This window comes from Theropithecus gelada, chromosome 7b, assembly GCF_003255815.1.
Source record: "Theropithecus gelada isolate Dixy chromosome 7b, Tgel_1.0, whole genome shotgun sequence".
NCBI lineage: Eukaryota > Metazoa > Chordata > Mammalia > Primates > Cercopithecidae > Theropithecus > Theropithecus gelada.
Genome location: NC_037675.1, coordinates 5562109 through 5576147, shown reverse-complemented (window position 1 = coordinate 5576147; position 14039 = coordinate 5562109). Strand labels below are relative to the sequence as shown.

At 37.8% G+C, this 14039-nt stretch overlaps 1 protein-coding gene across 1 annotated transcript in view; it reads left to right on the top strand.

Moving 5' to 3' along the window:
- Positions 1-14039, top strand: part of TICRR (TOPBP1 interacting checkpoint and replication regulator) — a 54496-nt gene that overhangs the window by 21215 nt on the left and 19242 nt on the right. Inside the window, exons 8-15 of the mRNA XM_025392812.1 lie at positions 3521-3672; positions 4823-4923; positions 5536-5629; positions 5727-5806; positions 5977-6216; positions 7022-7118; positions 11015-11072; positions 13383-13529. Coding sequence (XP_025248597.1) covers positions 3521-3672; positions 4823-4923; positions 5536-5629; positions 5727-5806; positions 5977-6216; positions 7022-7118; positions 11015-11072; positions 13383-13529 — 969 coding nt within the window. The remainder of the gene's footprint in view (positions 1-3520; positions 3673-4822; positions 4924-5535; positions 5630-5726; positions 5807-5976; positions 6217-7021; positions 7119-11014; positions 11073-13382; positions 13530-14039) is intronic.

Sequence of the window (14039 nt, the reverse complement as noted above, 5' to 3'; positions counted from 1 at the left end):
CCGAGGCGGGCAGATCACAAGGTCAGGAGTTTGAGACCAGCCTGCCCAATTTGATGAAACTCCGTCTCTACTGGAAATACAAAAATTAGCCAGGCGTGGTGGTGCGCACCTGTAGTCCCAGCTACTTGGAAGGCTGAGGCAAGCGAATCGCTTGAACCTGGGAGGCGGAGGTTGTGGTGAGCCGAGATTGTGCCACTGCACTCCAGCCTGAGAGACAGAGCAAGACTGTCTCAAAAGAAAAAAAAAAAGAAAGAAAGAAAATTCTGGAGTGTAAGTTTTATGCTCCTTTAAAGAATTTTTTTTTTTTCCTGTGGAATGTGAGAGCCATAGATGATAATCAGTTTGAATAAGGCAGAACACCTTTAGTGGGCTAGTAAAAGTGTGTGAAATGTGGTTGATACATGCAAGGGAAGGCAGAAACAACAGTACTGAAGACAGTGTGGTGGGAACATAATTTCTGGACTAGATTTTGTCCAGAAATAGACCTGCACAATAGTGGGCAAATGATTTTTGACAAAGATGCCCCAGTAGTTCCGTAAGAAAGAGATAATCTTTTCAATAAATGATGCTGGAACAACTAGATACCTTTATGGAAACAAATTAGACCTTACTTTTAATAGTATTTTGAATTCCTGCTATTTTATGTCTAATATTTATGCCTTCTGCCTCTCTCTCTTTAATTGCTCAATCTTGCTATAGAATTTTGTTTTATTTCGCTTTTCTTTTTTTTGTTTTTTGAGACAGAGTTTTGCTCTTTTTGCCCAGGCTGGAGTGCAATGGCACGATCTTGGCTCACTGCAACCTCTTCCTCCCAGGTTCAAGCAATTCTCCTGTCTCAGCCTCCCTAGTAGCTGAGATTACAGGAGCATGCCACTACACCCAGCTAATTTTTGTATTTTTAGTAGAGATGGGGTTTTATCATATTGGTCAGGCTGGTCTCGAACTCCTAACAGGTGATCAGCCTGCCTCGGCCTCCTAAAGTGCTGGGATTATAAGTGTGAGCCACCATGTCCGGCATTATTTGACTTTTCAAAGAACCATCTTTTGTTTCTGTTTATTGTTGCTGTTGCATTGTCTATTCATTTCTGTTCTTTATGATTACCTTTCTGCCTTTATTTTTGGGGTTTACTCTCTCATAGTACTTAATGTGTTGGACCCTTAGCTAGTTAATTGTTTTTAATTTATCTGCTTTACAAAATAATCACTTAAGTCTAAAGTCTGTACATTTTCTCTTTAAGTATAACTAACTAACTGCATTATATATTTGCTATTTTCTATTTTCATTGATACTTATTTATAAGTATTTTCTGATATCTATAATATAAGGGAGTGTTTTATAATTAGCTTTGAATATTTTTGGACTGTGCTCAATGTGGTCTGTAAGATTGATTCTTTAATATTTGCTGAAACTGACCTAATGTTTGGTCAAGTTTTGTTAATATTCTATGTGCACTTGAAAATAATGTGTATTCTCTAATTGTTGAATATCTGGTTTTATACACGTCCGTACATTTTTTCTGCCGCTTTTATCTATTACTAAGATGATTGTATTAGTCTTCCACTATTATATTGTCTTTGCTCCTTTGTCAAAGATCTGTTGAGGCCAGGTGCAGTGACTCACGCTTGTAATCCCAGCACTTTGGGAGGCCAAGGGGGTCAGATCACCTAAGGTCAGGAGTTCGAGATTAGCCTGGCCAACATGGTGAAACCCTGTCTCTACTAAAAATACAAAAATTAGCCAGGCATGGTGGCAGGCGCCTATAGTCCCAGCTACTTGGGGTTACTGAGGCATGAGAGGTGCTTGATCCCAGGAGACAGAGGTTGCAGTGAGCTGAGATTGCGCCCCTGCACTCCAGCCTGGGTGATGGAGCAAGACTCTGTCTCAAAAAAAAAAAAAAAAAAATCAGTTTACTATATTTATGTAGGTCTATTTCCAGGCTCTCCTGTTATATTGATCTCTCTATTCTTTTGCTAATACCACACAAACTGTCTTGATTACTGTAGCTTTATAGTAAATCCTGAAGTTTGGTACTATCAGTCCTCAAACTTTGTTTTTCTCCTTCAATATTGAGTTAGTTATTCTGGATCTTTTACCTCTTCTTATAAACTTTAGAATCAGTTTGTCAATATATAACTAATTTGATAGGGATTGCATAGAATCTATAAATCAAATTGGGAATCTGAAATCTTGACAGTATTGAGTCTTTCTTGCTGTGAATATGGAATATCTCTCCACTTATTTAGTTCTTTGATTTCGTTCACAGAATTTTGTGGTTTTCCCTATATAGACCTTATACAAATTTTGTTAGATTTAATACCTGGGTATTTCATATTTAGGGGGGTGCTAATTTAAATGGTAATGTGTTTTTAATTTTAAATTCTGCTTGTATATTGCTGGTATATGGGAAAGCAATGGACTTTTATGTATTAATCTTGTATCCTGCAAATTTGCTATGATCACTTGTTAGTTCCAGGAGTTTTATTGTTTGTTCTTTCAGATTTTCTAATCATGTCATATCACCAAAGACAGTTTTATTTCTTCCTACCTTTAAATTTTTTGTTTATTTGTTTGTTTTGAGACGGAGTTTCGTTCTTGTTGCCCAGGCTGGAGTGCAATGGTGCGATCTCGGCTCGCTGCAACCTCTGCCTCCCGGGTTCAAGCGATTCTCCTGTCTCAGCCTCCTGAGTAGCTGGGATTACAGGCGCGTGCCACTACACCTGGGTAATTTTTGGTATTTTTAGTAGAGAAGGGGTTTCACCATGTTGGCCAGACAAGTCTTGAACTCCTGACCTCAGGTGATTCGCCTGCCTCGGCCTCCCAAACTGCTGGGATTACAGGCATGAGCCACCACGCCTGGCCTCCTACCTTTAAATTGTTAACACTTACACTTGGTATACAGAGCCTTAAAAATTAATCACTTGGCTGGGCATGGTGGCTCATGCCTGTAATCCCAGCACTTTGGGAGGCCAAGGCGGGCAGATGGCTTGAGTTCAGGAGTTCAAGACCAGCCTGGGCAACATGATGAAACCCTGTCTTTACCAAAAATACAGAAAATTAGCTAGGTGTGATGGCACATGCTTGTGGTCCCAGCTACTCTAGAGGCTGAGGTGGGAAGATCACTTGAGCCTGCCTGGGAGGCGGAAGTGGTGGTGAGCCGAGATTGTGTCATTGCACTCCAGCCTGGGTGACAGAGTGAGACCTTGTCTCAAATAAAATAAAATTAAGTTAATCACTTGTCTTTGTACTTTCTCAATGTCTAGACTATTGACATTTTAGAGCAGATAATTCTTTGTTGTGGGGCTGTCCTATGCAATGTAGGATGTTTAACAGCATCCCTGGCTTCTACATACTAGATGCCAGCAGCCACCTTCGCCCCCACCGCCATCAGTCTTGACAATCCAGACATAGCCAAATGTTCCCTGCAAGGAAATATTTTCCCCAGTGGACAACTACTGGCCTAAATAATACAAGGACTTGAGCAAGATTTGATTAATCCATTTTATTTTATTTTTTTCACAGATTTTAAAACCGAGGAAGAGCTACTATCATATATATGTGAAAAATACCAAAAGACTGTGGCCACAGGAGAGATCATGTTGAATGCATGTGCTCGAAACATGATCTCAACCATTAAAATGTTCCTAAAATCAAAAGGCACCAAGGAATTAGAAGTAAGAGAATCCAAATATTGTTGTTTGTCATAGATGTAGTGGTTGGTTGGTTGTTGGTGGATTTGGTTAATGTGTTGGAAAATGTCTGTTATGCCATATGTGATTCAAAAATGGTAAGATGAGTAAGGGAGTAAGTACAATTCCAGATCTCAGAAGGTGGATATGGTGAACTGGTAAGGCAAAAATCAAAGAGATGGGGTGAGCGGGGATAATTACATATAATTGTCTCCTAATGAAAAGCCTTTCCTCATGTGAGCTATATGTTAGCTGCATGATTAAGCCAGTGGTTTTTAACCCTGGCTATACTTTAGAATCACCTACAACATTTACAAAATATGTATATGCCGACTGGCCGCAGTGGCTCACACCTGTAATCCCAGAACTTTGGGAGGCCAGGGTGGGCAGATCACGAGGTTGGGAGTTTGACACCAGCCTGGCCAACATGGTGAAACCCCGTCTCTACTAAAAATACAAAAATTAGCTGGATGTGGTGGTAGGCACCTGTAATCCCAGCTACTTGGGAGGCTGAGGCAGGAGAATCGTTTTAACCTGGGAGGTGGAGGTTGCAGTGAGGCAAGATCGTGCCATTGCACTCCAGACTAGGCGACAGGGTGAGACTCCATCAAAAAAATAATAATAATAAAATAAATAAATAAATAAAATATATAGCTATAGATAGATATAGATGCCTTGCTCTCTCCAGATGAGCTGAAACAGATCTCTGGGGCTGGTACTTTTAAAAAGCCCCCTGGATAATTCTTTGGCACTGGGAGTGTTACAAACCACTGTTTTTAGACCATGTTGTTTTATTCATGTTCAGTGGCCATCACAGAGCTCCTCTAAAGCAAACAGGAGGATTTGTTTATAATACTTAGGTTTCTTAATCACTGCTTTGTGGAACATTTCTTTTAAGACACTTTATTTAGGGCAGGCTTGTTTTATCCATGCCCACTAGCTCTCAAAAGAACTTTTTTACCATGTTCTTTTTAAAGATAGAAGAAGATTCGTGTCACTTTTTCATTCAAATGAAAGAATAGAGAAGTTTGTAAGGGAATGTATTTCCCTTCTTAGGGCTTTAGTCAACTGTGAAAGAAATTAGAAATAATGACAAGTAACACTATTCTCCTATGTAATAATTTTGTATTTTTAGATGAACTGCCTGAATCAAGTAAAAAGTAATCTCTTAAAAACTAGCAAAAGTCTTCGACAGAATCTAGGAAAAAAACTGGATAAGGAAGACAAAGTTAGAGAGTAAGTAACTACCGTTTTTTAAAAATCATCTCTCCAAAACAAAGCTGTGAGATGAGCTTGTATCAGTTTAAAATAGATTGTTTGTGACACGGTGGCTCATGCCTGTAATCCTAGCACCTTGGGAAGCCAAAGCAGGAGGATTGCTTGAAGCCAGGAATTTGAGGCCATCCTGGGCAATATAGTGAGACCATGTCTCTACCAAAAAAAATTTTTTAATTAGGTGAGCATGGTGGTGTATACCTGTAGCCCTAGCTACTTGGGAGGCTAAAGCTGGAGGATTGTTTGAGCCCAGGAATTCAAGACTACTGTGAGCTATGATCCCAGTACTGCACTCTAGCCTGGGCAACAGAGCAAGACCCTGTTGCAGAAAAAAAGAAAAAAAAAAGATTACCAATTGCATGAAGATGCTTTTGTAGCCAATTCTTTTTGATGTTATAATATGCAGCTTGAATCACCTATTTATCTAATAACTATATCAGTTTTTAGAAAAGGCACTGGCTTTTCTCCTTTTTGATTGTTGTTTCTTATATAAATAGATCTATGCTTAAGGAAGGAGCTTTTCGTTTAGTGACATCCAAAGTAGATATGACCAAGTTTTTTTTTTCTCTCAAGGTGCCAGCTTCAGGTATTTCTTCGTTTGGAGATGTGTCTGCAATGCCCTTCAATAAATGAAAGTACAGATGATATGGAACAAGTAGTGGAGGAGGCAAGTATATAGCTTCGTGCCATTAAAATAAGCCCTAGATGCTTTGAGCTTCCCTGCAGAGGGCATCTATCTAGTAACGTTCTAAAATCTCCTTCAGGTGACAGATTTGCTGCGCATGGTATGTTTAACTGAGGATTCAGCGTACCTAGCTGAGTTTCTGGAGGAAATTTTGAGATTGTAAGTTTGATGATTACTAACTTAACTTTAAAATTGTTTTGTCAATACCTACATATGGTGTTGTCTCTGAATTTTGGAGTGGTAAGGACTACTTCTTAGGCTGGGTGAGGGAGGGAATAGAGAGGGTAAGATGGTAACTCTGTTCCATATTCAATCAATCTATTCCACAGGTATATTGACTCTATCCCAAAGACACTTGGAAATCTTTACAACAGCCTAGGGTTTGTGATTCCTCAGAAGCTGGCTGGTGTCCTTCCTACAGATTTTTTCAGTGATGACTCCATGACACAAGAGAACAAATCACCACTTCTTTCTGTGCCTTTTTTGTCAAGTGCTCATATATCAGTGTCAGGCAGCCCTGAATCTGATGAACTGGAGGAACTTCGTACCAGATCAGCCAAGAAAAGAAGGTAAGAGCTCAAAGAATCAAAGGAATTATTTGCACTGTTATAGTTCTGATAAAAGATGTGTTTAAACCACAGTCCAGTCATATTTGTCCATATAATTTGTTGAACTAATAGCTGCCCTTATGTCTGACCAACTATATAGAAGCCAACTATTAGAGCTCCTAATAGGAGCATCTGACAATCTTTATATTATCTAGGAAATATATAGTCATGTTTTGCTTAACAACAGGGATACATCCTGATAAATGCGTTGTTAGGCAATTTTTGTTGTACTAACATCAGGGTGTGCCTACCAAAACCTAGATAGTATATGTTATTTCTAATGGAAAAGCTAATGTTCCAGCATTGTTACTGAGGAGCAGTCATTTCCCCTACTTGATCTGTAATGCCAATATCAAGTGTCATATATTAGGTTTCTGAATAGGCTCCATTATAACCTATGGGACCTTTGTCATATATGCAGTTCGTCATTGAAGGAAACATTGCGTGACTGTATAGTGTTTATTTCGTATTTCACAAAGCCTTCTTTACTGTCCACAGGAGGTCTCCAGGAACTAGGCCTTTTATGAAATAAGCTTAGAGTTTCAGCTTTTAAAATTTTCCTTGATGCTTTTCATTGTTCATAACTAGTTGAATTTGTTACTTTTGAAAATTCTGGGGTGACTTGTTTTATTATAAATCCAGAACAACCTTAAGATAACTGGCTTTTATTTAAACCATATTTTATTTCACTTAGACTCTAGTTCCATTTGAATTTAACTATATATAACCTCTATCTAGATGTATTGACTATTTCTATTTTTAAAAGGAAAAATGCATTAATAAGACATAAAAGCATTGCTGAGGTTTCACAGAATCTTCGACAAATTGAAATTCCTAAAGTGTCAAAGAGAACTACGAAAAAGGTAAGTAATCCTTCCAGTTTGAGATGACACAGTAAATAAGAATAAAAAGGCAGTGTCCCTACTTTTAGGAAAATGAACTTTGGAGGATACAGAAATAATATTAAATATTTTTATGAATGTGTATAAAACTATAATCCAAGGAATAGGAAAATATAAACTTGTTAAGAGATTAAGAGTTTTACTGAAGAGTGTGATATTTAGAGGTAATGTGAGGAAAAATGGTGAGTAAAAGTTAGGAATGAATTAATTCAAAATCTTTAATGTAGATAAGAAAACTCATAAAACAATAACTAAAATAAGCAAAGCGGTCGCTGGAAGAGAATATATAATCGTAGTAGGACTTCGGTTGCATACCAGAAGGTGCTTTTCCATATGTTGTGTTTTACTTCAATAACAAATTTAGGCCAGGCACAGAGGCTCACACCTATAATCCCAGCACTTTGGGAGTCAGAGGAGGGAGGATACTTTGACACCAAGAATTTGAGACCAGCCTGGACAACATAGCGAGAACTTGTCTCTACAAAAAATAAAATTAAAAAAAAAATTAGCCAGGCATGGTGGCACATGCCTATAGGCCCAGCTATTCAGGAGTCTAAGGCGGGGAGATCACTTGAGCCCAGGAGGTCAAGACTGCAATGAGCTATGATCGTGCCACTGCACTGCAGCCTGGGTGACAGAGCAAGACTTCATGTCTTTTAAGTGAATGAATGAATGAATGAATAATAAGTTTTTTGAAAAAAAAGATGATGACGGTCATGGAGCCGGGAGGTAGAGTAGTCCCCCTTATCTGCAGAAGATATGTTCCAAGACTCCCAGTGGATGCCTGAAACCACAGGTAGTACTGAACCCTATATATAGTACTGTTTTTTCCTATGCATGCAGAAGTTCAATTTACAAATTAGGCACAGTAAGAGATTAACAACAACAATAATAAAATAGAATAATTATAGCAATATAATATAATAAAAGTTATGTGAATGTGGTCTCCCTCTCAAAATATCTTAATTGTACTATATTCACCCATTTTGGGGCCATGGTTGACTATGGGAAACTGAAACCGTGGAAAGTGAAATCACAGATAACGGGGTACTATTGTTGTTGTTTTTTTTCGTGGCAGTTGATATAAGGACTTGAGGTTTTTATTGGTTGAAAAAAAAATAAACCTAGCTGGAATTTGTTTACTGAGTAGAATTAATGTCTTGCTAAGGAAAAAAGGGACTAAAAATACAATGAAACTTTTCAACTGCACGAACTATCTGAGAAGAGTTAAAATTTAATGAGAACTATCTTTAGAAGCATTAGTTATTATAATAGTGGTTTGTTGTGTTTCTAGATATTTGTAGCTATCCTTTGGAATTGGAGGTGGGATTTCTTTTAACGGGTTAATGGTGTTCATTTTCTTATACTTTAACTGTGAATGAAATGCAAATCTTACATATCTCACAATCCTCATTGAAGATTGGAAAATTCAAAACTGAATGGCCAAAAGTTGCCAGGCCTTTATTCTCACTAGATTTCATAATGATTTGCAGATCTTTCTAGCACACTTTGAAACTTTTGTGTTAGATTACACAAGATAGTTTTCTTCTCTAAGATCAGAATTACGACTGGGCACAGTGGTTCGTGCCTATAATCCCAGAACTTTGGGAGGCCAACGCAGGAGGAATCACTTGAGCCCAGGAGTTGGAGACCAGCCTAGGCAACATAGTGAGACCTTGCCTCCACAAAAAATTAAAAAATTAGGTATGGTGGCGCACTCCTGTAGTCCCAGCCACTCGGGAGGCTGAGGTTGGAGGATCACTTGAGCCTGGGAGTTTGAAGCTGCAGTGAGCTATGATCAAGCCACTGCACTCCAGCCTGGGTTACAGAGAGAGACTGTCAAAAAAAAAAAAATTTGAGGTCAGGATTTGATTGTGGTTAGTAACGTTTTTTTATGTCAAAGTTGGTGCCATAGATAAGTGACAGTTGTTGAACTGAAAGGACCAGATATTACATTTTTAAAAGAATAAATCTCAGTTCTCCGAACGGTCAATATAGTTAACTCGGGAAGCAGTGAACTTACAACTCAAGTGTAGATATGTAGTATTAATTACATTAATGTATATTAATTTCTTTTATGCATCTTAACTCCAGAAGAGCACAATGATTTAAAAAAAAAGAAGTTTGATCCTGCCCTAATACCTCCAGGACATACTCTCCTAGTTTTTCATTCAATTACATGGATTAACAAGGGTTAACAAACTTTCTCTGTAAAGGGCCAGATAGTAGATGTTTTAGCCTTTGCAGGCCATACGTCTCTGCAACATCTATTCAGTTCTCCTGCTGTAGTGGGAAAGCAGCCACAGGCATTATGGAAAGAAACGAGCATGACTGTGTTTCAGTAAAAACTTTATTTTCAAAAATAAGAGGTGGTTCAGATTTGGTCTATACACTGTAGTTTACTAACCCCTGGATAGGAAATTGGATGTATGACTGTTTTTTTTTTTGTTTTGTTTTTTGTTTTTTTTTTTTTGAGACAATCTCTCTCTGTCGCCCAGGCTGGAGTGCAGTGGCACAATCTCAGCTCACTGCAAGCTCCACCTCCCAGGTTTATGCCATTCTCCTGCCTCAGCCTCCCGAGTAGCTGGGACTACAGGCGTGCGCCACCATGCCCGGCTAATTTTTTGTATTTTTTAGTAGAGATGAGGTTTCACCGTGTTAGCCAGGATGGTCTCGATCTCCTGACCTCGTGATCCACCCACCTCGACCTCCCAAAGTGCTGGGATTACAGGCATGAGCCACTGTGCCCGGCTGGATGTATGACATGTTTTTACAATTACAGTTTATCTCTTTAAAAGAGTTATTAATCAATATAAATAAGAATGATCACATCTCATTTCTTATCAGCAAGACCTTGGTTATATCACTGAGACCATTTTTTAAGTTTCTGCCCATATGTGGTGGCTTCTTCAATTATTACGATGAATTGAAAAAACAAAAAATCTTTTAAAAAAAAAAACAATTTCCTTGTTTCGATGCATCTGGGGTTTAGACTCTTGAATCTTCTACTGTAATAGCAAGTAAATAGCAGTCTGATAAAGAAATGTTTCTGAGAGTATAGCCACCCTCTAATTAATGTATATGGCTTTTCCTTTCTTAGGTAAAAAGGTATACATGATTATCATTAAAACATATAAAGTTAAAAGTTAGGGTGTTCCTTCTCCATCCATTCATCAGAAGTAATCACTGATGATAGTTTGTTGTGTATATTTCCAGGCCCTTTTCTATATGTACCAATAACACCAAAGATTTCTGCAGATCCATTATAGACATATATATAAATGATATAACTTAGAATACTTAATATTTTCCGTTTTCTTCCCTATCACAGATCTCTATGTTAGTACAGGTTGAGTATCTCTTACCCAAAATGCTTAGGAGCAGAAATGTTTCCAATCTCAGATATTTTTGGATTTTGGAACAATTGCATTACATGTACTTACTGGTTAGCATCCCACATCCAGAAGTCCAAAATGCTCCAATGAGTGTTTCCTTTGAGTGTCGTGTTGGCACTCAGGAAGTTTTGGATTTTGGAGCATATTGGATTTTCAGATTAGGGATGCTCAACCATATATAGAGAGGTCTTCCTTCCTTATTCTTGTAATGTCCGCATTGGATGGGTGTGTAATTTATTTAACTGTTTCACTTTTTGTGGGCATGTATAGTGTTTTTTATTTTGTATTATTACTATATAGTGCAGCAGTGTTTTTGGAACATTTCTGTGGTACATTTTATTATTTCTACTATGGATTCCTATAAATGAATTGCAAGAGTCAAAGGGTTCATGTGAAATCTTTATTCTTTTATTTCAATGAATGCCTATTTAAATTTTCTTTCTGGATTTTCTCATGTTTCAGGAGACCTCTCACCCTGCTCCCCAGCAGCCTTCCCAGCCAGTGAAAGATACAGTGCAAGGTATACTGTTTTCTCAGTGTATATATTTATTCACTAGAATGACAACTTTATTTTTATTGTATGTATTTAAGCAGCTGCTTACAAGTGTAAATTAAGGCTTTGTATGATTGTTGGCTAATAAAGTATGTCCAAATACCATGGACATGGTCCCCTAGGAATAGTCTCAAAATACTGTATTTTGCAAAATAACTGGTCTGAAATCTTTAAAAAAAAAAAAAAAAAAAATTATCATGAAAGCCGGAAGAAAGGAAAAAGAAAAGAGGCAGTGAAACTGTTTTAGATGAATGGAGTTTAAGCATGACAGCTAAATGCATTCCATGATCCCTGCTTGGCTCTTAAATTTAGGGGAAAAAATACTAGAAAGGATATTTTTTTTTTTTTTTTTTTTTTTTTGAGACGGAGTCTCGCTCTGTAGCCCGGGCTGGAGTGCAGTGGCCGGATCTCAGCTCACTGCAAGCTCCGCCTCCCAGGTTTACGCCATTCTCCTGCCTCAGCCTCCCGAGTAGCTGGGACTACAGGCACCCGCCACCTCGCCCGGCTAGTTTTTTGTATTTTTTAGTAGAGACGGGGTTTCACGGTGTTCGCCAGGATGGTCTCGATCTCCTGACCTCGTGATCCGCCCGTCTCGGCCTCCCAAAGTGCTGGGATTACAGGCTTGAGCCACCGCGCCCGGCCACTAGAAAGGATATTATTGAGACAACTAGAGAAATTTGAAGAAGCGATGTATGCTAGATAATATTGTATCAATGTTAAAGATATTTTGAGTGTAATAATGTCATTGGGGTTATGGAAGAGAACATCCTTGTTTTTAGGAGATACATGCTGACCTTTAGGAAGTGAACAGTTGCGATGTTTGCAACTTACTCTCCAGTGTTTAGGGGAATAATGTACATATAGAGAGAAGGAAGGAGAAAACAAATATTGTCAGTTGGTGAACTTTATTGATGGGCCTATGTTTAATTTTATTATTATTTGAAATTTTCTATAGATATTAAACTTTTCAAAACATTGGGAAAATAGAGAATAACAAACCAAATTTGGCTTTCAGGTCATAAATCAATTTCACCAACAGCCTAAGTTAGGTAACAGGAACTCTTATAATGGAGATAGGGAAACAATTTTTAAAACTTTGGTGTGTGTTATTGATGTCCTTAATAACCTTAATATGAACCTTTATGTCATTGATGGGTAAACACAAGGGTTGCTCCCAGTTTGTGGATGCTAGATTATTTGGTTTGGGTTTAAATGATTAATCTTTGAAGAATTCACCCTTGGTGAATTTTTGAACCACTTCCACTAGGCTATCTTAAGATTAAGGTATCATCTGGCTAGATTTGCCAAGTACTTCTTGACTTTTCAGCTATTTTTTCTTTGAGTCTAGATGATCAGAACTTTCATGCTTTGGAGTCAAGAATAAAATTTAAAATGTCCCAGCAGCTTAGTAAAGTAGTCCGAAGAAGAAGAAAGAAATCTGTAGAACTGAAAAGATCAGTTCTCTGCTCAATGCTGAGCTGAATACACAGCAGCAAAAAGGTCCAAAATGAGAAGAATAATCATAACATGGGATATATTAAAAGGATCATGACCTCTGTTAGCCATCCTCTTACTTAAGAATTATGTCCATTTTACAATGAGTAAAGTTTCTAACTTACTAAGTGGTGTGGGCCTTCCTCGTGTTCCTGAAGTTAGATTTAAATTGAATTCGGAATGGAATACTACAAACCACTGTATACCAACACTTTGGATAACCTAGATGAAATGGACAAACTCCTAGAAAGATACAAACTACTAAAAACAGACTCAAGAAGAAATAGAAAATCAGAGTAGATCTATAACACGTAAAAAGTTTGAATTAGTTATCAAAAAACTACTCACAAAGAAATGCCCAGGAGTAGAAGGTTTCACTGCTGAATTCTATCTAGCCTTTAAAAAAGAAATTAGCACTAGCATTTATTATGGTCAACTGATATTCAGGGTACCAAGACAATTTGATGGAGAATGAATAGTCTTTTGCATAAATGATGCTGAGACAACTGGATATCCACATGCAAAAGAATGACATTGTACCCCCTACCTCATGCAAAATAACATATAAAATTTTTTTAATTTGCAAAAGTAGATATTTTTAATGCATTATGGGAATATACTATTTAAGGAAACCTTATTAGCATATGTGACAATAGCAATCTGTAGAGTAGTTTCCTTAAGAAGCTTCTCTGTTTTGGTTATCTTTCTTTTCTCAGATATGGCATTAATTGATGATAATCTTTGGCTTTTTCTTTTTCTTTTTTTTTTTTTTTATGCTTTCAGAAGTGACCAAAGTACGAAGAAATCTTTTCAACCAGGAATTGCGTTCCCCTTCAAAGAGATCACTAAAGCGGAGATTGCCTAGAAGCCATTCTGTGTCAGCTGTGGAAGGTCTAGGGGATAAACTTGACAACTTCAAGAAGAACAAAGGTACCACATTTCAGAATAGCTAGGAAAAAGGAAAAAGTTATTCTGTAAGATTGGTAGTAATGTACTGTCTTTCTTTCCTGATTTAGTAATTTGAGTCTTCTTCCCTCTTTTTTCTTTCAGTCTAGCTAAAGGTTTGTCAATTTTGTTAATCTATTTTTTTTTTTTTTTTTTTTTTTTAGACAGGGTCTTCCTCTATCACCCAGGTTGGAGTGCAGTGGCACAATCTCGGCTCACTGCAGCCTCCACCTCCCAGGGTCAAGTGATTCTCCCACCTCAGCCTCCTAAGTAGCTGGGACTACAGGTGTACACCACCACACCCAGCTAATTTTTTGTATTTTTTTGTAGAGATAGAGTCTCATCATGTTGCCCAGGCTAGTCTCAAACTCCAAGCTCAAATGATCTGCCCTCCTCGGCCTCCCACAGTTGCTGGGATTATAGGCATGAGCCACCACACCCAGTCAATTTTGTTAATCTTTTCAAAGAATTTACTTTGGTTTATTGATTCTTCTC